This window comes from Sphaerodactylus townsendi, linkage group LG10 (genome assembly GCF_021028975.2).
Source record: "Sphaerodactylus townsendi isolate TG3544 linkage group LG10, MPM_Stown_v2.3, whole genome shotgun sequence".
Lineage (NCBI taxonomy): Eukaryota > Metazoa > Chordata > Lepidosauria > Squamata > Sphaerodactylidae > Sphaerodactylus > Sphaerodactylus townsendi.
In genome coordinates, this window is record NC_059434.1 from 39,125,375 (window position 1) to 39,153,272 (window position 27,898).

Here is a 27,898-nt window from a genome sequence, read left to right on the forward strand (position 1 = left end):
GTTGTTGTTGTTGTTGTTGTTGTTGTTGTTGTTGTTGTTGGATTTGGTATACCGCCCAATCTTCACAGGGATGCTACATCTCATGACAGAGGCTTTCTTCCAGCATGGAGAGGCTTGAAACGCAGAGAAGGCTTTCTGCTGCCAGGTAGCCCCATTTGGGCTTAATGGACCTATGTCACCTTTTCAGCATTGTATGTCTTAAGCCCCGGCTGCTGACGCAATGCGAGCAATGGCTAGGAGAGAGCAGACTAGTGTTGGCTCTTCCCCGGACCATAACCCTAGCCCATCCCTGCCACACTGGTGACAGTGTCAGAAGCACAAGGATGCTACATCTGGTGTCATTTCCCACTGCCAGGATGGGCCACAGCAGTTGCATGCTGGCAGATTTGCCACTAGGGCAAGTTTCTGCATGGAAGGCAAATCTGCCAGCACACAGCTGTACGCCACTCCCTCCAGTGAATTTGGCCCCTCCCATTGGATGGGACTGGAAAATACTTTAAAGTGGGACATATAAATAGGAAAGATTTATGGTTATAAGTCGGTTCATACCCACTTTTCTCACATGGTATAACTGCCACTTTCTTACTGGAGCAGACCACTGTTTCAGGTGTTCTCTACTTTGATTATGGCATTGCAGAAACTAAAGTGAGATAAAGGAAGTAAACTTTTTACCACTGTGGCCTGGGTACATCTCCAGCTTAGAGCCTCCTTATCCCATGAATCTGCTGTCAGTGGTAAAGCTAAAAGTATAACCAGCATTCCACACTAGGATGAGTTGTTACATTTCCAAGCTGGAAAATCCAGTGTTTGAGTGAAATCATGAAATTTTAAACAATGTTTGGCACACCCTTCAGCTATAGCAAAACTGATATCATTCGAACCTGAATTTAGGGGATCAGTTCATCCTAGAAAATATCCTAGATTTTAAAAAAAATCAGTTTGTTCTCTTGTTTATAAACTTAGTTTCAAACCACTCTCACTCTGTTTATCAGGGAAAACTGAAAATAAGAATTGACATCAAGCAGTTTTCAAAGACTTAATCCTAAATCTGTGTTAATCATAAATCTAAGAGCCATGGGTGTCTCCATGGGGTTGTGGTTTCCTGGAGATTTTGAGGTGGAATCTGGGGAAGGCAGGGTTTGAAGTGAGGAGGTACCTTAACATGGTATAATGCCATAGAGTGTACACTCCAAAGCAGCTATTCTTCTAGGGAAAGGGTAGTTTGGAGATCAGTTGTAATTCTGGGACATCTCCCAGGCCCCCTGGAGACAGGCAACCCTATATCCCTAGTGTACAGATTCCGCTTTAAAAATGTGAGGTTTAAAATACAATCAATACAACATACTGTCAAATTGCTGAGATCTTTCAAGATTACCTTAGGAAATTCTGTCATCCATTTTAGGTAATCTAGGGTCAGTTCCACACAGCATAATTAATAGTGGGTTACATTAGGTATTTTAGAATCTGGGTCTATTTTATCCCAGTTTTTCCATTCGCATGGGTGCCCATTTCTGTGAAGGAATCAAGATAAGACTGGGAGGAAATATTCCAATTTCATTTGCACAAGCCCATTTTTTGTTTTTACTCTGCAAGTGTAACGCCCCCCCCCCCAAGGCAATGCTTCCAATTGGCAGATTCAAAACAACCAAAGGAAAACCAAGCCTCCTTTTCTCCAGTTCTGGAAAGAAGCCAGAACAATGTACAACACAGCAAGCACATGGTGCTACACAAAGCAAAAATCCTTGACCAACACTGGGCAGAGCACTATATTCCATCCACAATCAAATGTGTGCAAAACAAGGGAACACATGAGACATTCACCCCTGTGATATACCAAATAACATTTGGCCAAAGGTGTGTATCTGTCTAGCTGCATGCTCTGAGCACCCAGAACATGTACAGCAAAGGAAACGGGGCCATTGTTGTGAATCCATTGTGCTGCATACTTGGGTGAAATGGCACCGGTCGCTGCCATTGGCAAAAAACATGCTTGGGGGGGATATTTTGGAAAGGGCAAACTGCCACACCAGTCAGCGGCTCAGCAGAAATGAAACTGACATGACATCACATGGGAAGATCAGGCAACGGGGGGGGGGGGAAGCGGATTGGCACCTGCGGGTTCCCACAGAAGCAGGCTCAACACAGAATTTTTGAAAAAGATTGCAATTTTGGTGGTTTTTAGAAAACCCAGGATGAGGAAAATATTGCGGGACAATCCTGCTTCAGGAACGGGACCAATGCGAACTTCTTTCCCAAACTGGAACATTTCCCTTCATCAACCTGGGATATTTGTACCATGCAGAGTCGACCGAGCTGATTGTGGCTGCCTACAGAATCTGAAATTATTTCCACAGTCCCATGAGATAGTCTGAGAAGATTTTGATTTATTCTCTGAAGAAAGTAGCCTTACAAGAAAAACAGGGGTTAAGTGGGTGGCTGGAATGGTGGAACTGGAGGGGAAAGTGGGGCAAATGAAAATTCAAGGGGGAAACAAAAATGTTGCTCCATTCAAATCCTTGCTGGCCCACTCTTTGTCTGGGATTTGTTCCAAATTCAGTGTAAAGCAGTGGTGGTATTCAACAAGTTCGCACCACTTCGGCAGAACCGGTTGTTAAAATGGTGCTTGTAAACAACCAGTTGTTAAATTATTTGAATCCCACCACTGAAAAAGTATTAACTTGAAAAGCATGGCTATTAGAGAATATGTTCCTAATCTTCCAACTAACCTGCTGGAGTTGGGTTGAAAACCCCGCTCTTAGAATGTATGTATAAAATTCTTCCATCTTTTTTCTAAGGCTTAGGACCTAAAGATTTAAACGTAGCTGTTCAGGTGATGAAAAGGATTCATATGATTTTGGACAAACACCATGAATTCTTACACAAGTCACATTTAAATACATTGGCCAGAGGTATGCAATGCCTGGGGTTTGAAAAGCTGGCTACTTCTTTGAACAGCCAGGTAAATTACTTTGATTCTGCAGTGCATTGAAAATTTGTAATTTGCTTGCTCTAATGTAATGAATGCGCAATATAATCTGAGGAATGTGGAAATGTCAGCAAAATTACTGACAATGTACTTGAATCATAGGGCCCTTCCCCACTTACCTTTTCCCGAGGGCTGCTGCCCGCAATTCCGAGCGCGCAGCATCCCTGGCGCGCGCTCGGGCTTCCCCACGACCCCGCGCTCTGCGCGGGGTCATCAAAAGGCGCCCTTTGAAAGAGCGCCAGGGATATCAGCAGCTAAAGGCCATAGCTGACAGCAGCAGCGTCAGAGGCGGCTGCGCATTTGTCGCCGCCCAGCCCTCTCAGATGGAGCGCCGAGGGACCCCGCGCTACTCTCCTCGAGTAGCGCGGGGCTTAGGGTAAGTGGGGAAGGGCCCATCGCTGGCAGCTGAGCTGCAAGGAAAACCACCCCCCATCATGCCACCAGAAGGGGGGCCACTCTCTGTGGGCACGCACAAACAGAGTTGCCCCCCACCCACACATCTAGGCTGGCCTGGGCCGCTGGGCTCGATTATTAGCATTAAACCTAAGACCTAGTTTTGGGGAAGCAGTGTAGGTAACCCTGTTAAGCGCTGTTAAACCTCACTGATTTTCATGCGAAGAACTAAAGCGCGATCCTTTACCTGGGAGCAAGCTCGGTTCCTGGCAATGGGGCTTGTTTCTGAGTAAACTCTCCTAGGGTCGTGATCCACCCGTTGGAAGAGTTGCACAGTTGCTTCAAAGCAAAACCATTGACTTCCCCCAAGCTTACTCCCAAGTAATGCATGCCTTGGAGCCAACTGTTTTTTTCTAAACTAAAACCTCAGTATTCAGGATAAATTGCTGTGTTGACACTTTGCGATAAATAAGTGGGTTTTGGGTTGCAATTTGGGTACTCGGTCTCGAAAAGGTTCGCTATCACTGTGCTATATAGTGCTAACCTTCCAAGGTACAGGATTCATTGGGTAACTAGCTAGATTATCTATATATATATAAAAAGCTAACAGTGTTTTTGTTGATGACCTCAGTAACTGCTGGGCCAATTCCTCTGAAAATTCCCAGCCACTATAGTCAGCCAGGCGAGAGTGAGGGGGGGCATGCAAGGGAGGGGAGGCAGGGGGCCCAGCATCTTGATATGACCCACCCACCCTAGTGGAGTGAAAGGGAAGGGAAAAAGGGGGAGGGGTGGCATGCAAGGGAAGAGAAGTGAGGGAGGGAAGAGAGTGAGGGGCGACATGCAAGGGACGGGAGGGAGGGGCCAGGCACCCTAGATTCCCTGAATACTGCGGTTACAGTTAAAAAAACCAGGCACGCATTACTCAGGAGTAAGTTCAGTACAGCAACTGTGACATACTTTGAATGGCTGCATCGCGCCCCTCAGAGGGTTTCCTCAGAAGCGACACCCATTGCCACCAACCAAACTTACTCTCAGGTAATGGATCATGACCAGCCAGCCTAGATGTGTGGGAGGGGTGCCTTTCCATTCCCCCCCCCCAGGGAATGCGGGCACACACATCAATGACATCGCACAGTATCAGGCTGCATGTTTGCATGAGCACGTACTGCTGGCCTCTGCAATTGATTTGCTGCTACTGTTCCTTTTCCATTTCACCACAATAAGCCACAGCAACGCATGGCTGGGCCCCGCTAGTTAATTATATGGGGGAATAGTTCCTTCATGAAATTTCATCATAGACCTCTAAGTTACACCAAAACAAATTAAAGCAATTGGACATTTTGTTTGGAACCTAATCTGTTGTTAGTATAGTTGTTTTCATATTTTGTAGCTAGTGGAATCCAGCAATGAGAAGCTTGCCAAGTATTCAGTTGGCATTGGAGCAGCTCGATTTCAGCTGCAGTATATGGGGCACTACTTGTTCAGAGATGAGAGGACTGATCCAGATCTCAGAGTACAACATTTTATACCAGACACATGGCAGGTAATAATATGTTACAAAAATGTTAAAATATCCATGTTGTTTAAAGGTGGCAACTGATGTGACACTTAGACATTGATGTCATATAGTTTTCATTCAGTTCTTGTGACTTTTCATGCCCTATCTTTCTATTTTAAAATAACTTATTTTTTTAATTTTTTTAAATTTTTCTACTTTTCCTTGTGCTTGGTAGACAGAATTGTCCACAGCTTGGGTTGAGAAATAACATTTTACAGCTCAGCAAATGGAAAGCTAATATGTACAGTCCAGGAAATCTTGATAGAAACAGATGGCACTCTATCCAAGGAACTTGTAATGGGATTCCCATGCTGATCTAAACTTCCGTCCATTGGTGCAGTGTCTAGGATAAGTTATTACTTGTAGATTACTTATTAGGTTAGGGGACTTGAATTCAATGCAAGAATGAATAACCAAAGAAAAACCTGAATTTCATGCCACCATCTTGTTTGTTTGTTTGTTTACTCAATTTAATATACCGCCCACCCCCGAAGGGCTCTGGGCAGTGTACAATATACATATTAAAAACTTCACAGATAAAATCAGTAACAATGTACTAAAACCACAAATAACAAAAACAAAAACCAATTTCCAAACTATAAAATTGTCAGATGGTGGAATCGCTGTTCAAATTGCAATCCATAACATGTTACGAGGGTGGTCTAAACATAAGATAGAATATAAATTTAATGCAGATGATGGCATTTTAGAAATGTAATGGTAACCCCAATCTGATGTTGAGAAATTATGGCAGGCCAGAGGCCACTGAGTGGATTCATGTAAGAGATAACTTTTGATTCATAGTTCATGGTTCTTGATTCATAGTTCAGCCTTTGTAGGCATTATATATATTTCTGTGATCACTCGCACAATAACTTTGATGCCCAAGAAAGGCAGTTGAGCTTTTCTCCATAATCAGCTATTCTTCATAATATCCTTCTTCATTGTGGTTAAAATTCATATAGATATTAGGTGTTTGCAGAGTTGTTTCGATTATTTCAGTGTCTTACCAAATGGTCCCAGATTTAGCTGGGACTGTATTTGTGATCTGGGACCAGGAGTGGTCCAAGGGAAGCTGATTCTGCTAGCTTGGTATCAGGAAAGGTGGGCCCTTCAGCCTGGCTGGCAGTAGGCATCTGCGGCAGGCCTGAGAAGGAACATGGAGCCTGGGTAGGCCTGTGCATGGTCTTGCTATGCAGGCTGCCTCACCCCTTACTTACTTAGCAAGGCTGAAACCAGGCTTCTTTCTCTCATTCAGGTCCATCTGTCCCACCCATGCACCTTTGCATCTCATTTCTTAAGAGTTGTATTTTTGGTTTATTTGTGCCTGTTTTCTTCCCAGGGTAGTGTCAATCACCACTTTGGAGTCAGGAAGGAATTTTCTTCTAGGTCAGATTGACCAGGGATCCTGGAGAATTTTTGCCTTTCTCTGGGCATAGGGCAGAAGGCACTTGGATAGTGGGTACAAAGCTGCTGGGAATGTCCTGCCTCATGTCTAGATGACTCTTGAAGTCCCTTCTAGTTTTACATTTCTATGCCTGCCTATTCCATTTTGGGCACTCCCTTATGGATGTTGGGAAATGGAGCCATTCAATTGGATGCTCAGTTGGGGACTGTTGGTTGGTTCTCAACCCCAAGTGGCAAGAGAATCATGTAGCAGCTTGTGTCCATGTAGGATCCTGGAGAGCTTGGCACTTCATGGTTCCCCCATCCCCCAGCAGATGGAATGAGAGAATGGGTATATTTGGCAGTAGGCAGGTTGTCCAATGTTGGATCTATTCCCATGCTGCACTAATGTTCCTCCAGTGGTTCATAAAAATTGTGTCCTACTTTTTCCTGATTGGCTGTGTGTGGTGTGTTGACTTCTCTCTTGCCCTGTTCTCTTTCTGCCCCTGGGTCCACAAGTACAAAACTGCCACATGTAATATGCATCTTTGCTCAACTATGATTAAACAGGCACATCTGTTTATATAAGGCCCTGTCCCCGGCCCCATTCAAACAACTTGCTCTCGCGCCACATGAGAGCACATCAACCAATTAACTCCCTCTTCCCCCCCCCCCCCCCCCCGAGCAAGCCAGCCACCATCCGGTCCACTGTGGACACACCAACCTGGCACACCTGCACGGTCGCGGGACTCCTGGATGCCGGCCACCTGCCCATGTGTCGTGGCAAACGCCCTATCGCCAGGCTCCCTCCCCGCGCAGTATGGCAGCCACGGCATCACGGCTTGGCTTGGCGGCTTTTGTCAAAAAGGACAGTGGTACCGTATAACTTAGGTTATGGACATTTTATATGTCAGCTGTGTGATTTGTTGTATTTGAGGTCCAGAAAATATTGGTAGAAACAGACAGCATAGTAACCAAGGAACTTATAACAGGATTCCCACAGTGATCCAAACTTCCTGCCTATTACTATCATCATTTGGGAAGTAGTGAAACAGGGGATACTACACTTGAGCAGTATAAATTGAAAATAAATGATTTTATTTGTATCTTTTAAAATTGCGATACACTTTTTTTAATGCAGCGAGAGCTTTTGGATGTGGTAGACAATAATGAGTCCGCAGTCATTGTTGCTCCTACTTCATCAGGAAAAACCTATGCATCTTACTACTGCATGGAGAAAATCTTAAGACAGAGCAATGAGGGAGTCGTTGTGTATGTTTCTCCCACAAAGGTATGATCTTGGAAATCATTAAGCATCATATGTCATGAGATGATATATATACATATCATAAATCTGTTAGATGAATAAACCCATAAAGTAAAAAAAAACAATACTGTGCTAACAACCAAACCTTTGCAAAGCAAGTTCCACCTAAACACTTACTGATTGGTTCCCCACCCAGGGACATGAAAATTTATACCCCACTAAAACATTCCCTTCTCACTGAACACAGTGTGTAACAGACTTCCCTCTGTGATACACCTCTGAAGATGCCAGCCACAGATGCAGGCAAAACATTAGGAACAAGATCCGCCAGACCACGGCCACACAGCCCGGAAAACCCACCACAACCAGTTGAATCCGGTCATGAAAGCCTTTGACAATAGAAACAAATATGTTTTTGTGTGTGTATAGTTATTTTCATTGTTCATGTAAAAATGTGTACAGTACTAAAATGTCAAAAGAGCATAGACTGCTGCAAACACAAATACTAAGAAATTCGAATGTGATCTTAGCCTGAAATAATACCTGTATGATCCTGCAAAATATTTTTAGTCAAAAGCAGCAATGGAGGAAGTTGGACTGCTTAACACTTTTCCTACCACCCACTTTTATCCTAGACCTCCCTCCGAACTTTTTTTTTCTCCAGGGAGGATGATGAGATATGGTTACATGTATCTTTCTTCTCTACTTTGGTGGAACAGCAGTCAGCAAAGATAACTTTAGAGTGGAAACATGGAGGATAAAGTGTTAGGCAGCCTCTTCTCAACAGTTTTCCACTCAAGAATACAGTCTTCTGCAACTAAAACAGATTCATTTAAAAAATCAAAAGAAGTGCAGACACTGTGCAACATATAACTTCAGGTTTATTTTAACTGAGAAATGCAAACTTGCTGTTAACTTTCTTTGGCATGACTTACCTATCGTTACAGGATCATGCATTTTCCCCAGCATTCAAACCACCGCTATTCAAATGTGATTGATATTGTGTGGATTGTAGCAATATGAATATCTTGGGCACTCATTAAAAGATGAGCTCCCACATTGTGTAGAACAGCTTTGGAAAATTGTTTGTTTTATTATCTGTTGCTATGTGGTACTCACTGAACAGTCTGTTTTGGAAACAATTTCAATCAGCTGCTAACTTCCTAGTTCTGCAGCAACCTTAATAATGAATCCAGTAATTGGCTACACCTTGAGAGTCCATTTAATTAGCTGTGGTAAGGAGGAAAGGTACCTTGCTTTTGAAAACACAAATGAAACTGGCTCATCTCCCTTTAAGTGAAAAAAGAAGCTGTAATCAAGGTAGAGAACAGTTGGAATGAAGAAATCCTTTCATTTGTCTGACTTCATTATGCTACTACTGATATTACAATATAAGCAGTTTCTACATGTCTGCTTTGTAATTTTTAGGCTTTTAGTTAAGGGGCAGTTCCATGTAGAACAGGGGTATTAAACATGCAGCCTAAAGGCTGAATTCTCCCCTTTGAGAAGGCCTATCAGGCCACAAGCCAGTTGAGGCAACTACCCCTACTCCCAATTAGGTCTTTTAAACTACTTCCCCACTCTTGCAGTGCCAATCTGGACTGGTAAGTCTGCTGTGGGCTGCCAACTGAGGCAGGCCCGCCTCACAAGTGCTGATCTGTGCTGGTAAACCTGCTGTGGCCTTGCTAGCTAAGGCAGCCACCACCCCAGGTGTTGACCCCCTCCCCCAGTGCTGATCTGGACTGGTGAGCCTGCTGTGGTCTCATCAGTGGAGGCAGTTACCCCCTCCCAGTGCCAACCACCCTACCCAGTGCTGCTGTGGGATGGCAAGCCAACTGCAGGCTTTCCAGTCGAAGTAGGCACCCCCTTTGTTTATCAGGGTTGGCAAGCTTGCTGGGAGCTTGTCAGCTGAGGTAGCCACCCCAGTCCAGGGCCTTGTCTGATAGGCAGCCCCATCTAACAGGGTGGTTGCACCTGGTTGCAGCACCACAGTGATGCTGACCCACCACTTCCAAGGAGGCTTTTCAGTGATGTGGGGAGGCTAAAAATGCAAAAAAAAAAAAGCCTCCTTGCTGCCAGAAAACTCACACTGGGCTTAAAGGACTTATGCCACTGAAAAGGTGGTGCAAATCCAAAGCTTCAGCCCCCAACACAATGGAGGCAATGGCTGTGAGGAACCTAAGTCAGTTAACTAGTGTTGACTCCTCCCACAGCCACCTCCCTGGACTACCCTTGCTACACAGGCAGTGGGAACACAGAACTCTGGCACAGCATTCTGTGCTGCATCCCACTGCATCCCACTGGAGGAGTGCAATGGCTGCGTGCAGGTGGATTTGGTCCCAATGGAGGATTCAGCCCCCCCTTTGGATGTGGTTGCAAGTCACGTTTATATCCTGTTCGACCCTGTGACAAATGAGTTTGATGCTCCTGATGTAGAACATTTCAGAAGGATGACAAAATAAAACAAGAGTCAAGTGGCACATTAAATAATATCAAAAGGGATTCCCATGTAAGCTTTAGTGAGTCAGACCATCAGTTGCTAGGGAGTGTAAATCCATAAGATCAATTTATATACACGACAGAAAGGAAGGTGTGCAGTTTCTATTATGTTCATAAATTCAGCTGATAAATTCACACTCCAGTTCTTCTGACCAAGTGAGCTCTGACTCATAAAAGCTTATGTAGGGATAGATTTTGAAAATGTGCCGGTTAAAAAAAAGATCCTTCAGGTTACGTTTTAAGAAAATGCTGTTGTTAAATAACAACCAAGTAAGGTTGCTGCCTATTATATATTTTCAAAGTTACTGTTGTTTTATTAATGACCAGGCCCTTGTAAACCAAGTGGTGGCAACAATATATAATCGCTTTTCCAAAAAATTGCCTGATGGATTAGTGGTGTGTGGAGTATTTACAAGGGATTATCGCCATGATGTCTTGAATTGCCAGGTACAGTATGTGTGTTATAACAATGTAAGAGGAATCTAAATTTCAGGCTGCAGTGTCATCAATATGCCGATGTCACCCAGCTCTTGTTCATGATGGAAGGCAGCCCGTCTGTGGCCTCTGGAGCTCTCCAGCATTGTTTGGAGCCCGTGGCTGTTTGGTTGAAAGTGAGTCGGCTGAAGTTAAATCCTACAAAGACAGAGGTGCTGTGGCTGGGACATGGGGAGCGACCAGTGGACTTTTGCTTGCTTATGCTGGACAGTGAGGCATTGCACCTAGCCTCGTCTGTCAGAATTTCTGGGTAACCTTGGACTCGGCTTTGATGCTTGAAGCCCAGGTTGCCCAGACTGCTCAAACAGCACTTTACCATCTGCAGCAGGCATGACAACTGGCCCCATATCTCTTCTGTTCTGACCTGGTCACAGCTATCCATGCAACAGACACCTCCAGACTTGATTATTGTAACTCGCTTTATCCTGGCCTGCCTTTAAGGGTGATCTGGAAACTTAAACTCGTTCAACATGTGGCAGCCAGACTCCTTACCAGGACGTCGAACTGGAACTGAATAACACTGGTCCTATACCACATTCATTGGCTGCCTATCAAGTTCCGGGTTATGTTTAAAGTACTGGTTTTAACCTTTAAGGCCATTAGCAGTCTTGGACCTAGATACCTGAGGGAACGTGTCTCCCCATATTGCCCCGCTAGGTCCCTCCAGTCGTAGGAGGAGAACCTATTGGTGGTCCCCGGCCCTGAAGACATCTGGCTGGCCTCTACAGGGGCCAGGGCTTTTACAGCCCTGGCCCGGCTCTGGTGGAACAGACTCCCGAAGGAGATCAGGGCCCTGCAGGATCTACAAGCTTTCCGCAGGGCCTGTAAAACGGACCTGTTCCGCCAGGCATTTGGCCAGCCAGGTTGATTGGGACCCCATTCAATCCTGGCCTCCAGTGGACTTTGTTGAGTGGGGGAGGGGGGAGGTTTTAATGCCATCTTTTACAATTTTACAGTTCAAGTCCTTATAGTATTTATTACTGATGTTTTAAATGGTTTTAAATTGAAATAATTTAACTGTTTTATAGTTTTATGCTGCACACCACCCTGAGCCCTTTGGGGGAGTGCGGTTTAAAAGTCAAATGAATGAATGAATGAATGAATGAATGAATGAATGAATGAATGAATGAATGAATGAATGAATGAATGAATTGTTTTTAGCCTGGCAACTGGCTGATCACCTAAAAATATTGTTGCTAATTTGAAGCAGTGTTAAAAATAAAATTAAATATTATTGACTCAGAGATACCTTGCATTTGAATTTTAGTGGCACCCATTTAAAAAGAGATATTCACACATTTTTAGTAACACATGTTCACAATCTAATTCCATGAGTAATTTTTGTAGATATGGAACATTATGAGTTGCATAAGGGTATTTTTTGCACATGTGAGGAAAAAGTTATGAGTATATCAAACTCATCAATTATTTTAATAGTCCAGTCCTATTGGGACTATTGGGTTCAACCCACAGGCTTTTTTTTAGATGACACTGGATTCTCAGACCTCTTTCCAGTTCAGTATAGAGATGTTAGTGAAAGAGTCCAAACCTATAGTTAGAATTGGCATTCTCCAGGTAGGATCTGGAGATCCCTAGCATAATAGGTGATGTCCAGACTACAGAAAAAATGGATGCTTTGGAGGGTAGACTGTTTGGCATGAACCTACTGAAGTCCCTGTCCTCCCTAGGCATCAACTCCTAAATCTGCAGGAGTGCTCCAACCTAAGAACATAAGAACAAGCCAGCTAGATCAGACCAGAGTCCATCTAGTACAGCTCTCTGCTACTCGCAGTGGCCCACCAGGTGCCTTTGGGAGTTCACATGCAGGATGTGAAAGCAGTGGCCTTCTGCGGCTGTTGCTCCTGAGCACCTGGTCTGTTAAGGCATTTGCAATCTTAGATCAAAGAGGATCAAGATTGGTAGCCATAGATCGACTTCTCCACAAATCTATGCAACCCCCTTTTAAAGCTATCCAGGTTAGTGGCCATCACCACCTCCTGTGCCAGCATATTCCAAACACCAATCACACGTTGTGTGAAGAAGTGTTTCTTTTTATTAGTCCTAATTCTTCCCCCCAGCATTTTCAATGTATGCCCCCTGGTTTTAGTATTGTGAGAGAGAAAAATTTCTCTCTGTCAACATTTTCTATCCCATGCATAATTTTATAGACTTCAATCATATCCCCCCTCAGACGTCTCCTCTCCAAACTAAAGAGTCCCAAACGCTGCAGCCTCTCCTCATAAGAAAGGTGCTCCAGTCCCTCAATCATCCTCATTGCCTTTCTCTGCACTTTTTCTATCTCCTCAATATCCTTTTTGAGATGTGCCGACCAGAACTGGACACAGTACTCCAAGTGCAGTAGCACCACTGCTTTATATAAGGGCATGACAATCTTTGCAGTTTTATTCTCAATTCCTTTCCTAATTATCCCCAGCATAGAGTTTGCCTTTTTCAACCTAGAGCTGGAAACTCTATGCCCCACATCCCTCACTGATGGCCAGGAGAGACCTGGCAACCCTACTTATAGTAATTTCCTTCTATTCATCCTCAACCGAATAGCTAAGTATTTCTTTTGTACTTTCTTGGCACAGCAGCAGCTTCAGTTCTTGTCCACATCTTTATCTCCCATGCTTTTGACAACCCAACTGACCCTACTGCACCTGTACAAATGTACTTGAATGCTGATCATTTTTCTCTTCAGTGTTGCTTTTCCTGGACATCCCTTAAATACATTGTGAATTACAAAAGTTAGAGAAGTTCATTCAGATTAGTTACTTTTCTAGTTATATGTGGGTTTTTTGATGCAACATCTTGGCTACACATAATTATTAAATAATATTTGATGTAAAGTTGGCATTCCCAGGTGCTCAGTTGTGGTGAGCAGTTGCCTGCCAATTGCTTCTGCTGCCTGCCAACTCTCGACTGGTCAGCAGGTTGAAGCACACTGGGGGGAGGGAGTGGGAGCAACCAACTCTACCTCCCTAAACCTCCTGCCAGTTGTGAGGAGGAACCGGTAAGCTTTTTTAAAGGTGGATATTCTCTTAGGATTGTTTTGCTCTTGGAAGATTATTCCTTTTCTTTTTCATTTTTTTGATAAAAGTGTTCTTAGATTTATTTTTTTTACAAGAAAATGAAAGCAACAAGAACAACTTTTTTGGTATCAGATTTATTTTATCCACAGAAGTACTGATTCCCATCAACACCAAATGTCATACAGAAACTTGTATTTAGTTGAATGCTTCCCAGCACCAAGGGAGCCAATTCCTGATGCTCCCTTGGCTGTACAGCTCATAAGCAGCTGGCTTAAGTAAATTCCCATCATTAATAGATGCTTCAAGGTGCTCACCAAGTTTTCCTGCTCATCTTATTTTTAAAATTTCTATTTTTATTAAAACCTTCAAGAGTAATCAGACACAGTTTTTTTACTTATGAATTCATTTTCAAATAAATAAATGTGAGTAGCCACCATCAAATATCAACAGACAATTTTAGTTAACAAAATGATTATTTCATGAGCTGAAGACTACCTTGGATTTAACACCATTGTTTTTATTCAACCAACATACCCTGTAAGCCACACTGGTGCATGGCCATGTGGTCACTGTATTGATGCTATGCAGATAAGGGGCCACCTGGCAGGAGGAGCTCTCCCAGGCAGCTCAGTTCTGCTCAGCGTCTGCAAAGTTTCACATAGCACCGGAGAACGATTAGAAGGACTATTGGGTTCAATCCTTAATGTTTGATGCTGAGACACATTTTTGCCATTTGAGATTACCAGAAAAATCTTTTTCTTAAATAGATACTTGTGACAGTACCTCAGTGTTTGGAAATCTTGGTGTTGTCCCCTCATCGCCAAGCATGGGTAAAAAGGATCAAATACGTTATATTTGATGAGGTGAGTATGGATGTGATATAACCCCATTAGAAATGTATTAGCAGGAAATTCTAATGTTACAATTGTAACACTCATGTCTAATTATCAAAATAGCTCAATGTGTGACCACAATTATTCAGCCGCTAGGCCTGTGGCGATCCGCCCTAACAACTCCAGAGAAACAGGGCGCCGGCCATCAGCAGGGTGGGCAGCAGCCCAGGCCCACAGCACACCTCACTACGAATGAGGCAAATGGATCCCTGAATCCCACCACCTGGCAGTACGACACAGCAGACAGGAAAAGGTGCATCATCCTGGTGGTGCGCCCCAGGCAGCTCAAATGCCGTAGGATGGCATCCTCACTGAACTGGCCTGGTCCAGCCTCGCTGGTGCGCCACTAGCAAACAGGAAGGCTTTTAGAGCCCCTTGGTATACTCACCGAGTTCCAGGGGCAAGGGAGTCCAATGCCGCCAAGGCTCCATAGCTCCAGTAGGAAGGGGTGCGGCTGTGGTGACTCCCGGACACTCTTTTTCAATCTTTTTTTAGACTTGTGGCTTGTAAGCAAGCGAAGTTTGTTCATGATATCTTAGTATAGCCAATATTTATGAAATAATATGACTGCTCAACAAATGCATTGTCCATATTAATCATTATGTTATTATATTCAAAAACAGGTCCATTGCCTTGGTGGAGAAATTGGAGCTGAGGTTTGGGAACACCTCCTGGTTATGATTCGATGCCCATTTTTAGCTCTGTCTGCCACCATTAGTAATCCTAAACATCTTACTGAGTAAATATTTTAATTGGTTTTTAATTGGTAAAAATAGTGTGACCACAATTATTCAGCATTAAACATACATGGACTTTCTTCAAATAAGTCAAAATCAAGGACCATATGTGCTTGAAAATAGATGCAGAGTAATCTACAACCTATTTAATCAACAATATAGTACTTTGGCTTAACTAGTAAAATATTTTCAAAGAAATGTTTTAGCTTTTGTTGAACAGATGCATGTCAAGTGCTTTAACTGGAATATGTACACATGAAGTTGCCTTATACCAGGGGTCAGCAATCCGCAGCTCTAGAGCCACATGCGGCTCTTTCATCCTTGTACTGCAGCTCCGCAGAGGCGACACCAACAATGGTAAGTTGCACTTGGGATGCGGCGGGCATGCCTTCTTCCCCGCTCCCTCCTTCCTTCCTCTCTCCGGCGACCTTTCTCCTCCTTCCCTCATCTGGCGCCTGGGAAGGAGAGGAAAGGACGCTAGAAGGGGGAGGGAGGAAGGAGGGGGCGGGGAAGAAGGTGCGCTAGCTACGTCCCAAGTGCAACTTACCGTCGTTGGTGTCACTGTTTCTGTCTATCCCTCCCGCTTGGCTGAAGGCAGGGCTTGGGGAGGGCAAGGGTGGGGTTTGGGGAGGCGGGGCCAAATGGCTTTTTGGGTGCTAAAGGTTGCCGACCCCTGCCATATTAAGTCAGACTATTGGCCTATCAAGGATCATGTACTCTGACTGATACAGGCTATCCAAGGTTGTTATCTCACGTGTTATCTCAGTAGGAGCTTCTGAAGATTGAACCTGGAAACTTGTGCTTGCAAAAAAGATGCTTTCCTATTGAGCTACATCTCCATCTTTCAAGGGCAATGTGCATGATAACAGTTTTGTAAAAAGGGCTTATTTTCAGGAATATATAAACATAGAATTTTAGGTTCTTGCGATGCGTAACAAATATTACCTTCACTGCAGGTTGAAAATCTTTAGATTTTTTTTACAATATGTATCAATGAAATGTGTGTTTATATTGTTTCAGCAGTGTCTTGCAATTTATGTAACAATGTTTGCATCTATCACTACATATGTTATAAAAACAAACCATGTAGTGATAAGTGGAAGCTTTGAGTAAACTCACTGAGTACTCTCAAATGAAAGTTGTGCCCAACAAGAAGGAGAGGACTGGGTATCCAGGAGGTGCACACAGTCCTCCAACTCATAGTAATGGCTCTATTTATGCATCAAAGATGGGGGGGGGGAGGATGAGAGTCACTTGCAATATAAGTTGACCTATGCCAATGCAATGTGGAAATGAATGCATCTGCCCTTAATATTTTGTGTTGAGAAGCAGTTTTTGTTTCATTTTTGTTCTGTAGATGGTTGCAGTCAGTCAAAAATTACTGGCGAGAGACCGAGAGCACAATGGATGAAACTACTGCTTCTTCTGCAGGTGTCACAAGGTGCACTAAAAAGCTGCAAAAACAACAGTCAGAGAAGAAATCATACAAAGTCAGATTAGGTAGGCATAAGAATGATTTAAAACTTAGTATTGGCCACTTAAATCTTTAAGGACCTGGTGACTTTTAAAAAAATTTTTTGCAGTGTTGTATGGGGAGAGATACAATGACTTAGAAAAGCATGTTTGCTCTCTGAAGGATAATGATGTTGTGTTGGATCACTATCATCCATGTGCTGCATTAACAGCCAACCATGTAAGTGTCATTTCATAAAGAATTATTATGGTGACCTGTTAGAAGATTCTGGCATAGTCTAAATTTCTCTTAATGTGTCTATAGATTGAGAAATATGGAATCCCTTTGGACATGGCTTTTTCTCCAAGAGAGAGCATCCAGCTGTATGATGCAATGCTAAATAGTTGGCCAGAGTGGCCCAGAGCACATGTATGTATAATTTATATTAGGCAATATTATTTACAGACAAGAAGTTGACAATTTCTAATTTCTAATGGCTTGCAATTTTAAGGAATTAGAGCCTGAGGAATATATTTGCTTCAAGAACAAAATAACAATTAAAAAGGCCGATGTAAGGAAATATGAACAAGATCTGAAGGAAGAACTTTCTGGCTGGGTTGCTGTTGGGGAAAAGGATAAGGTAATTGCAATGATACATTATTTTGTATAAAATTGTGTCAATACAAGTGGGGACCAACAAGAAACTTGCAGAAGCCGCCATCCCATTTTCCTCCCTCTGCTTCTTCCTCTCACCCTCACCCCCACATCCCTGATTGCAGGCTCCACCACACACACATACAGCTCCACTCTTGGTGGTTCACCTGTAAAAGTCTGGACAGGCATGCAGAACCTTCCTTTCCCACTACCTACTCTTTGTGGCTTGCCGAGACTGCTCTGCATTGGTGTGCTGAGGCTTCCCCTCTTCCCTTCAGTGGCTCACCCAGACTGTATTGGGCAGGCGTTCCAAGGACCCTGCTGGGAGCTTCCAAGATCACAATTGTAGGGTTCAGCATGGAACCTAGGCTCAGGAATGTAGCTTTCTAAATCATCATCTCAAGCGTACCCTGGGCACCGTACTCCCTCCATCTGCATCCCATGGATTTGGGTGGGGGCACAGCAAACTTCATGTGGAATTTGAGTACAAGGCCAGCCAGCTCATCCCTTCCTGACCTCTGAGTGGAATTCAGAGTGGCATAGCCCATTTGATGCTGGCCTCAACTGGCTGGGCCCAACTTCAAACTGCAGGCTTCTAGTCTGCAGTTTAAAGCTGGCCCCAAGTCTGGCTGAGGCCTGCAGCAAACGGAGCTATCTGGCTCTAGGTTTATGCTGTTGGCTCTGCCCCCAAGCTCCACCCTTGGTCAGATAGAGCTTGGGTGGTTGAGCCAACACTATAAGGCTAGAGCTCATCAGATCTTTGTGCTCAGTTTGCTATTCGCCTCAGCAAGACTCAAGACCAGCTTTAAACTGCGGGCTTCTAGCCTGTATTTTAAAGCTGAACCTGGGAGAGCTGAGACCAGCATCAAATGGGCCCAAGCTGTGCTCAAACTCCATGTGGATATCGAGGGGTGGGGTGAGCTAACTAGTCCCACTCTTAAACTCCACATAGAGTTTGGTGGCAGGGCCAGCCATGCTGGCCAGTATTTAACTGTGTCCCAGCCCTGAACTCCGAGGAAATGGCATCCAGAGCTTTAGCCCCCCTGTGCCCCCTCACTACACCAGTGCCTAGACCAGCCTTAGGTAAGTTCATTCTCTGCATTTGCACAGATAATGCTTTTTAAAAAAGGGGGGATTTGAAACCCTCAATTTTTAAAAAAATGTCAAGATTTTTCTGCAGACTGGGTGGGGGGTAAGTGTGTTTAGGGTAAGGGCCACAGATTTAACTATCTGCAGATAGAGGGCAAACTTGGGAATTAGATATGGATGTTTCTGTTAAAACTGAGTTTCAATCTATTTTAATGTAGAAGTATTGATACACTTCCTACCAGTCCACTCAGCAAAACTTGAAGCTTAAACAGTGTTATGTTGAAGGCTCCTTAAGCTGGATGAAGGGTTCACATTTTATTGACTGAGATGGTAGGATGTATACCATTTCAATGCATTTATTTTGATTAATCCGGACAATTTTTCAAATCTAGCAGCCAACTAGCTTCTTTATGTTTATAGGTTTGTATACTTCGCGGGATATGAGTGCCATAAATCTACCTCCACCAAAATAATGTGGTGCATAGTTTCTATAGGAATTTCGGGAGTAGATTGACATGTAAGGTAGACGAATTCCAAATAAAGCAGAGCCAAAATTGCTTTGCTGTTTTGTTAGACCATTTTACTTCTGCATATCATAGCATTTACTGAATCTTAAATACCATGAAGGACTATGAATAGATGCTTTGAACAAGAAATGTGGGATTCTCTTGAAACATACTGCATAAAATGGTAACATGACAAACATATGTTTATCTAGTTGAATCATGTTTTGGAATCCCTTAAACCTCATCCTACTGACTCTTCAGAATATGAAAAGTTCAGAAGATTTCCACTCTTGGTAGACAAACTGAATGCAATGGACAAATTGCCAGCCATATTTTTCATGTAAGTAAATTAAAGGAAGAGGTATTTTATTAGGCTCGATGATTTCCCTCTTAGTTCCACTCTGCTGCATGCTAGTGAGATCTCATCTGGAGTATTATGTATAATTCTGTGTACTGTGACAAACTAGAAGTGGTTGAGAAGAGGGCAACAAAAGTGGTTGGAGGGGCTGGCTGAGTGAACTGGGTATGTTTAGGTTTGAGAAGAGAAGGGAATGAGAGAATATATAATCACAGATTTCCAATAACTGATGCGTTTATAATATTGCAAAAGATAAAGACTTTTCTCTGCTGAAAACACAAAGACTGAAGTATATCTAATGGGCGTAAGTTATAGGAGTGTCAGTTTCAGCTGAACATTAGGAGAATCATTTTAATGGTAAGAGCAACAATGGAACCTCCTCTACTTCATGGAGGTAGGTTGGTTCTTCTCCCTTGCTGGAAGTCTTAAAGTAGAAGCTGTTCTGCTGTCTGTTGGAAATGCTATATCAAACAGGTTTGACCCTTTCCAAGTGTCTTTCTGTAGTTTGCTGCACAATGGAACTAATGTTTGCACAATTATACAAATTGTGAATAAATTTGTCAGACAATGAACAAAATAAGACAACCAATCTAGTATAGAGTTCAGTTGTGTGTTTATCAGGTAGCTCTGCTTGGACATTGTCCAGACTGGAACTTGGAACTTATTACGGATCTGACTGTGCATTTCATGCTTGTCTCACTGCAGAGAAATAGTTTCTGTAAAGTTTAATATGTAGCAAATACTATATTAACAAGCAAGTCTTGGAGAGTTTGATAAACCTTCTTGCCAGACCTAGGTACATATCTACAAAGATCAGATTTATTTCTAGAAGTAATCCGTTATTGTCAGTCTAACTATATTTCAAACTCATGGTCACTATTCAGTCATAATTATTGGATTTTTACCAAACAGAGAAATGGCCAGTGGCGTAGCTGCCTTAGGAACCTGTGGGAACACGTGCTGTGGGTGCATGCAAATTAATCACAGGGGGGCACAAAATGGCCCCACACACAAGCAGCCTGGGAGCAGGAAGCAGCACGGCCACGGCTGGAACGCTCCAGCCGTGCAGCTGTGCCGCTTCCTGCTCCCAGGCTGCTTGTGTGGGGGGCTCCAGGAAGTGGCACAGCGGTGGCTGGAGCTCAACTGCACAACTGCATCATTTCCCTCTGCTCGTGCTCCAGGAAGCAGGCTGCTGCTGGGCCACCCCACCCCACCTCCATCATAGCTGGCAGCCTTCTGCAGGCTGGCTAGATGCCCCTCAAGTGAAGGAGTCCCCAGCCAGGCTGCAGCAAGCTACTCCTGGCCCACCCCAGCCCACCTCCATCAGAGCATGTTGGGTGCCCTGTGAGCTGCTAGCTGAGGTAAGTAGGCTGGGGAGCATGGGCACAGGCAGGCGGGTTGCGCCATTTTGCCCCACTGCACCTCTGGAAGTGGCTAACACACTGATTAAAAAGGGCAAAAATAAATGTTTATTAGAAACTACATTTAGGATAGAAAAAAGGAAAAGATGGTATGCTTCTATCTTGCTAGCTAGGAAGAATCTTTGCAACTAACTTCAAAGGAGAACCAGAATATTAGAACTGAGAGTATCAGTCTAAGGATGGACAAGAGGTGACACAAAAGGACAGAGGGGTCCTTACAGCCCATCCCCTGCTGTGTCTTCTCAGTGTTTTTGCATATTAGACATTTCTACACCCACCAATAACCACCTTAAAACAATTGTTTATGGAAACCCATGAAACATCCCAGAATTGCACTGCTAACACTGCTATTCCCATCTCCGATCTCCTTTCTTCAACTTGCTCGATTCCCTGTAGAAGAAGAGAAGAAGAGTTTGGATTTATATCCCCCCTTTCTCTCCTGTAGGAGACTCAAAGGGGCTTACAATCTCCTTGCCCTTCCCCCCTCACAACAAACACCCTGTGAGGTAGGTGGGGCTGAGAGAGCTCCAAGAAGCTGTGACTAGCCCAAGGTCACCCAGCTGGCATGTGTGGGAGTGCACAGGCTAATCTGAATTCCCCAGATAAGCCTCCACAGCTCAGGCGGCAGAGCGGGGAATCAAACCCGGTTCCTCCAGATTAGATACACGAGCTCTTAACCTCCTACGCCACTGCTGCTCCCCATCATCCCATATCTCCATTGACTCCATTCCCCGCTCATATCTGATACTCACCTCACCTTTATGTCCTCCTCCTAAAGTTGTCAAATTTCCAGGTGGTCCCTGGCAATTTCCTGGAATTACAATATATCTTCAGCCTATAGAGAATGTCCGGGGGCGAGCTCCAGCGCGGCGCTAGGGTTGGAGATTTGGATGATCCGAATCTGGATTTTGACTGAATCTGCATTGATTCAGACGGATTCGGATGAGCAGGGTCCAAATCTGAGCTGTCCAAATCCCATCTGCCGAATCCCATCTGAATCACCAGCCGAATTACGTTTTAATTTTTTGGGTGTTTTATCATGTTTTAGCCTGCAGGGGGCGCACTTCTAAACATATCGGCACCAAAATCCAGAGTATCATCAGGAGACTGTCCTGATGATATCTCCCAAGTTTGGTACAGTTTGGTTCAGGGGGGCCAAAGTTATGGACCCCCAAAAGGGGTGATCTTATCCCCCATTCTTTCCAATGGGAGCTAAGGAGATGGGGGCTACCCTTTTGAGAGTCCATAACTTTGGTCCCCCTGAACCACACTGCACCAAACCTGGGGGGTATCATCAGGACAGTTTCCTGATGATACTCTGAAATTTTGGTACTGTGACAACTAAAAATGCGCCCCCTGCAGGCACCCCCAGAAATTTGCCCAAGATTATTTGTTCTGCAGTGACTTAGCTGCATTGCTGTCAATGGGAAATTTCTGATAGAGGGCTATGGAGTGCACATTTCTCATGGTAAACCCACAAAACTTTCAGGGTATCTTCAGGAGAGTCTCTGGATGACACCATCCAGGTTTGGGGAACTTTGCTTCAGGGGGCAGTGAGAGATGGGCCCTACCCTTTTTGGGTCCCATAGAATTGAACCCCCTGAAGCAAAGTTCTCCAAACCTGGATGGTGTCATCCAGAGACTCTCTTGAAGATACCCTGAAAGTGACTGTACCTTCAGAAATGTGCACCTCACAGCCCTCTACCAGAAATTCCCCATTGACTGCAATGCAGCTAAGTCACTGCAGAACAAAGAATCTTGGGCAAATTTCTGGGGGTGCCTTCAGGGGGTGCATTTTTTCACTTGGTCACCCCAAAATCACCACCACATCATGGCACAAGTCCTTAGACACATGTCTGCACAAAGCAATCACACATCCCACGCTTCATGGCCCAACAGTGCCCCCAAAACATGGTCGAAAAGCATGGATCCTCACGGATCCTAATGATTTTTTCACTTGATCACCCCAAAATCACCACCACATCATGGCACAAGTCCTTAGACACATGTCTGTACAAATAAATCACACATCCCACACTTAATGGCCCAACAATGCCCCCAAAACATGGTCAAAAAGCATGGATCCTCACGGATCCTAATCCTAACTTTGGCCCCCTTCAACCAAACTTGGAGGATATGATCAGGAAAGTGTCCTGAAGGGTATCATAGAGATACTGTCCTGATGGCACACCCCAAGTTTGGTGAAGTTTGGTTGAAGGGGGCCAAGGTTATAGACCCTCAAAAGGAGTAGCCCCCATCTGCTTAGCTCCCATTGGAAACAATGGGGGATGGGGCTCCCACTTTGCGGGTCTATAACTTTGGCCCCCCTCAACCAAACTTCACCAAACTTGGGGAGTATCATCAGGAGAGTCTCCTTAAGATACCCTGAAATTTTGGTGCCGATACCTCTAAAAATGCGCCCCCTGCAGGCCGAAACGCAAAAAACACCAAAAAAATAAAAACGCATCCGAGAATCTCAGATGCTGCTGTTATTTCAGGTGGATCCGAGCCTGGCAGGCTCGGATCTTGGGAGATTTGACCCCACAAACCTGAACTGGGCCCGAACCCAAACTGGGACTGAATTTTGTATATGTATATGTATATATTTTATTTCTCTTAAACATCTATCATTCTTATACAATGTGTGGTGTTCCTCCCCCCGCTCGCCCGGGCTCTTTGGGCGGGGTATCCTTCCCTCCTCCCTAACCTGGGGGTTGGTCTCCCCAGACAATGACCTTCCCAATTGGCCCAAGGGCCAAGAAACCACCGCGCCCACAAAGCACTGGGTGTACGGGGCAGTCCTCACCCACGCCACCCTCCTCCTAGTAGGTGTCCTTGCCTCCCTTCCCCTGTCTGACTTGAGCTTTCACATCCTCCCTCTCTCTCTCCCTTGTTGCTTCACAGGGAGAGGAGTTTCCAGGGCTTTGTCTCTCCCCTGTGGCCTCACAGGAAGAGGTGTTTCCAGCTTGTGTGAACGACTCCCACCCTGTTACTGCACAGGGTGGGGAACAGCTTGAACCAGGGTCTAGGTTCTCAAAGGGGGTCTGGGCTTCAGGGTCCTCTTCCCTCCTTTCCACTTCCCACCATTGTCCCTTTCCCTTGTCTCTTCACACCACCACCCACATTCCCTGTTGCTCCAGACTCACCCTTTCCCACTTCCTTACATACCTCCTGCCCTCTCATTCCTCTTCCTTGTCCTAGCAGCTGCTTCTCCAGCCCATCTTCTCCAGCTGCCTCAGCTGTGGGCAGGCTGGGCCTAAGCCTCCTCTCTTCCCTGCCTTCCCCTTTGAACAAGGCTTCTGAGGGCTCTAAGGCCTTCACCCTCCCTGCAAGAGGCTCCTCTGCAGCCTTCCCATCTCCTGCAGTGCCAGTTGATGCGGGACTAAGTGGGGTAAGTCTGGGCGCTGCAGCCGAGCCCGGACACAATGTTTATTTTATTTCTTTTCAGGTTCAACATTCATTCAGTAGAGGAAGCTGCTGGTAATATATTCCGAAATGTGATAAAAAAGCAAAAAGAAAGCAGTATGCAAAATCCAAATACTGAAAAAGAAGTCCAAAATTTAAAAAATAAGCTGAGCAAAATGAAGAAAAAAATACAGACAATTGATTCTCTGTAAGTATTATTTTACTAATTAGAGGGAAGGCATTAAATAAAACTACACATACATTCAAATACTATCTACTGAGGCATCATTGTTTTGTTAAATACATCTGGTGATACACACATGAAGCGTAAAATTCAGGATATCATTTGATCAGTCTCCATTGGCTCTTTTTCATGTATAATATAAAGGGAATTAAATTTAGCTTTTTCTGTTGCTACAGAATTTAACTCTCCCACCCTCAATATGAGATACAAAGTTGCACAACTGTCAGTTTTTGCCGTATCTAAAATTTTGGTAGTAGGCCTATATGAATGTGTACTTAAAATGGTTAAATATCATTTCAGTATTTCAGACAAAGCATACTTGAATTATGTCATAATTTTGGGGAAAATTCATACTATTTCTTGAGTCTGTTTTGAGAAGTTATTTCAAGTACTGGTTGAGCTTATGGAATTTCAGGTACTGTTGAGCTGGCATCCATTTGGACTCCAGGTATATTGGCATTATGTTTGCTGGTAGACAGTTTTGAGAAGCTCTCAAAACCCTCTAGTTGACCAATAAGGAAAAATCCAAGGCAAATGGCAACTGGCATTGAAATCTCCAATGTGGATGCTTCATTACAAAACTCTTGGGGCTGACTGAAGGTCAGATGATATATGTATAAGTGGTGGTCCTACAAGGTTTCCCACTTTCCCTTGACTTCCCCTCCCAACACTATTTCCTTTTTGTTTCATACTGGCCCTATTTCGTTCTCTTCCTCCCTCCCAATATATGAAGCATGCCTTTAATTATGATGGACAAGTAAGAGAAAACCTAACACATTTTGATAACAAGTTCTGATAACAGATTTTCAGGAATCAAACAAGTTAATGCATAGCAAGTGTGAAATTATATCTGGCCTATACATTATAATAAAGTAGTAAACATAATTGACAGAGCTTTTTGTGTACAATACTAATGAAAGGTATAAACTCAGCAACAGCAACAAAATCCTCAAACTTCCTGTATGAAAGCTAGACTTTGCTTTGCACAACATACACAGAATATTTGGTCTAAAGTCTCTGATATTTATGTATATAACTAGATATTAGGGACAGTTTTGTCTCCCTTATTGCCAAGAGCTACTGTCTATTTATATTACACCAATGTATTATCAGGCAAGACATCTTCTAAATTATTGTGTGTGGTCTATGGTAACTAGTGAAATGTTGTGTTTGAACTCTCCCTTTCATACCCATATATAAAATGGAGATCCAAAATATTGACAATCCTGCACAATACTAAAGGTAAGCCTACTTCTCTAACCAGGGTTGAGTCCCTAAGTTTTGCCAATTGATTATTCATGAAATGCATGAAGCTATACTCTTTTTCACTGAAAGATGACAGGAAATTTCTAAATTAATCTGTCATTTCCGGGACCCATCTATGTCTAGAATGCTTCTCTTGGGCCCTGGCGCCTTGGTGACAGAACTAGTTAAGCACTAGGACCCAAGCAGAGCATTCTAGAATAAAGAAGATATAGGAAATCACAGAATAATTTACATATCTCCTGTCATCTTTCAATGAGAAAGAGTATAGTACATGTGCCTTAACAGAGGAATGGAGAGGCTAGTGGGATGGAATGTCACCCACCAATGGGTGTGCAGGACTAACATTGTGAGTCCTGTGTGCCCATTAGCTGGGGGTTCATTGTCAGGCACTCCATCCCTTAGGGGATTATGTATAAGTTTTGATACTTATGCAAGCCACAGAGCTACATAAACCAAATATAAAAATATTTCAAATAAAAAAGTAGAATAAAATGTATGTTTTCTGTAGTGATCCCAAAAAGCAGACATTATCTAAAGTGGAAAATGTTATTGCAATTCTTACTGAATATGATGCCTTGAAAAAAAGACTTGCAAAATTAACTACAGTTCCTCCAGAATGCACCTATGCAAACCAAAGAGCTTTGGATGAAATGGTAAGTAATGTTTTGTGTTTCTATCTTCAGGTTTATATCTTTGGGTGATGTCTTGTGTTTAAATTTTTGTTTCTTTCCTAAACTACCTTTGGATTATCAGAGCTACTGTAGCATAATTTGGAATTCCCTTCCTATGGTAGTAATGAAGAAATCCAAAGTCACATGCAGGGAGTTGACTGTGATTTCTGATGCCAGTATTTCCTTACCTTTCTGATGGGTGATCCTCAGAGGCGTAGCGCCAACGGGGACATCTGGGGCGGCTCATCTGTTGCGTTTGTTCTCTTCCTTGCTTTCACACTTCCTCTCTCTAGCTCTGATCTTCCTCTGTCAACTTCCTGCCCTTTGTCACCCCCCCCCCTCTGCCTGGCCCCACTGCATCTGATTGATTGCCCTCCCGATTCCATCCCCAGTCACAGTTGCCAATGATTGTAATGCAAATCTCAAGGATAGTATTTTTGGTTCCACCATAACCCACCATTTGAATGTTTGTAGATCAGCTAAAGATTTGTAGGTAAGGCTAGTGTCCTCAGAGTTAAAGTAGAGATGAAGCCAAAATCTAAAAGTGGCAGCCATGCTCTTGTCTAGGTGGTCAGTACCCTAAATATTTGGTTAAATTTGTATTTGGGCTTATTCAGGCATAAAAGTATCTGTATGCCTGAATAAGCCCGAATACCAGATTTGATATGCCCGAATATATTCGGATATATTCGGATCCATCTGATTTTTTTGTATTTTGATGGTTTTTTGCATTTCCAAAGGGGCATTGTTAAAGCTACTGGCACCAAAATTTCAGGGTCTCATCCAGAGACTGTCCTGATGATGCCACCCAAGCTTGAAGTTTGGTTCAGGGGGGGCAAAGTTATGGACCCCCAAAGTGGGTGCCCACTCCCCATTGTTTCCAATGGGAGCTAATGGGAGATGGGGCTACCCTTTTGAGGGTCCATAACTTTCCCCCCCCAAACCAAACTTCAGTAAACATAGGTGGTATCATCAGAACAGTCTCTGGATGAGACCCTGACATTTTGGTGCCAGTAGCTTTAAAAATGCGTCCCTGACAGACACCCCAAGAAATTTGCCCAGATTCTCTGCTCTGCAGTGCCTTGGCTCCATTGTAGCCAATGGGGAATTTCTGAGTGTGTGCGGGGGGAGGGGGGGAGGTTGAGAGAGTTCTGAGAGAACTCAGCCAACAGGGTTCATGTGTAGGGGTGGGGAAACAAAATAAGCCTTTTGGGGGGCCATAAATTTAACCCCCAGAAGCAGAGATGTACAAAGAAGAAGAGGCCTGATTCTTCTGCATACCACCAATTGCCTGCACTGCAAATGTGTTTGGAATGGGGTTTGGCCTGCTGGTGTTGCAGAACTCCTTTGATCAATCTAATAAATAATTGTATATGCTTTTTGTTGGGATTTGCAAGTGTCTGTCAGATTTAAAGGGGTTAACTATGTGCATGCTAATTAGCTACTGAGGTCAGAGTTTTATGGTCAGTTCATTGATTAAGCTATTGGCTAGTTAACCCCGGCATTGCCTATGTGAGACAAGTTAGGTAGACAGAAGTTATAAAGTAAAGTATGTTTCTTTGTCTCACATACACAGAGCACTCCA

The 27,898-nt window shown here is 43.8% G+C and overlaps 1 protein-coding gene across 1 annotated transcript in view; it reads left to right on the forward strand.

Moving 5' to 3' along the window:
* DDX60 (DExD/H-box helicase 60) overlaps window positions 1-27,898 on the forward strand; it is a 114,780-nt gene that overhangs the window by 36,874 nt on the left and 50,008 nt on the right. The window contains exons 13-25 of the mRNA XM_048508734.1: window positions 2,796-2,980; window positions 4,770-4,922; window positions 7,465-7,614; window positions 10,417-10,536; window positions 14,384-14,479; window positions 15,133-15,248; window positions 16,604-16,746; window positions 16,830-16,939; window positions 17,024-17,128; window positions 17,211-17,339; window positions 19,161-19,288; window positions 24,176-24,340; window positions 26,151-26,295. Coding sequence (XP_048364691.1) covers window positions 2,796-2,980; window positions 4,770-4,922; window positions 7,465-7,614; window positions 10,417-10,536; window positions 14,384-14,479; window positions 15,133-15,248; window positions 16,604-16,746; window positions 16,830-16,939; window positions 17,024-17,128; window positions 17,211-17,339; window positions 19,161-19,288; window positions 24,176-24,340; window positions 26,151-26,295 — 1,745 coding nt within the window. The remainder of the gene's footprint in view (window positions 1-2,795; window positions 2,981-4,769; window positions 4,923-7,464; window positions 7,615-10,416; window positions 10,537-14,383; window positions 14,480-15,132; window positions 15,249-16,603; window positions 16,747-16,829; window positions 16,940-17,023; window positions 17,129-17,210; window positions 17,340-19,160; window positions 19,289-24,175; window positions 24,341-26,150; window positions 26,296-27,898) is intronic.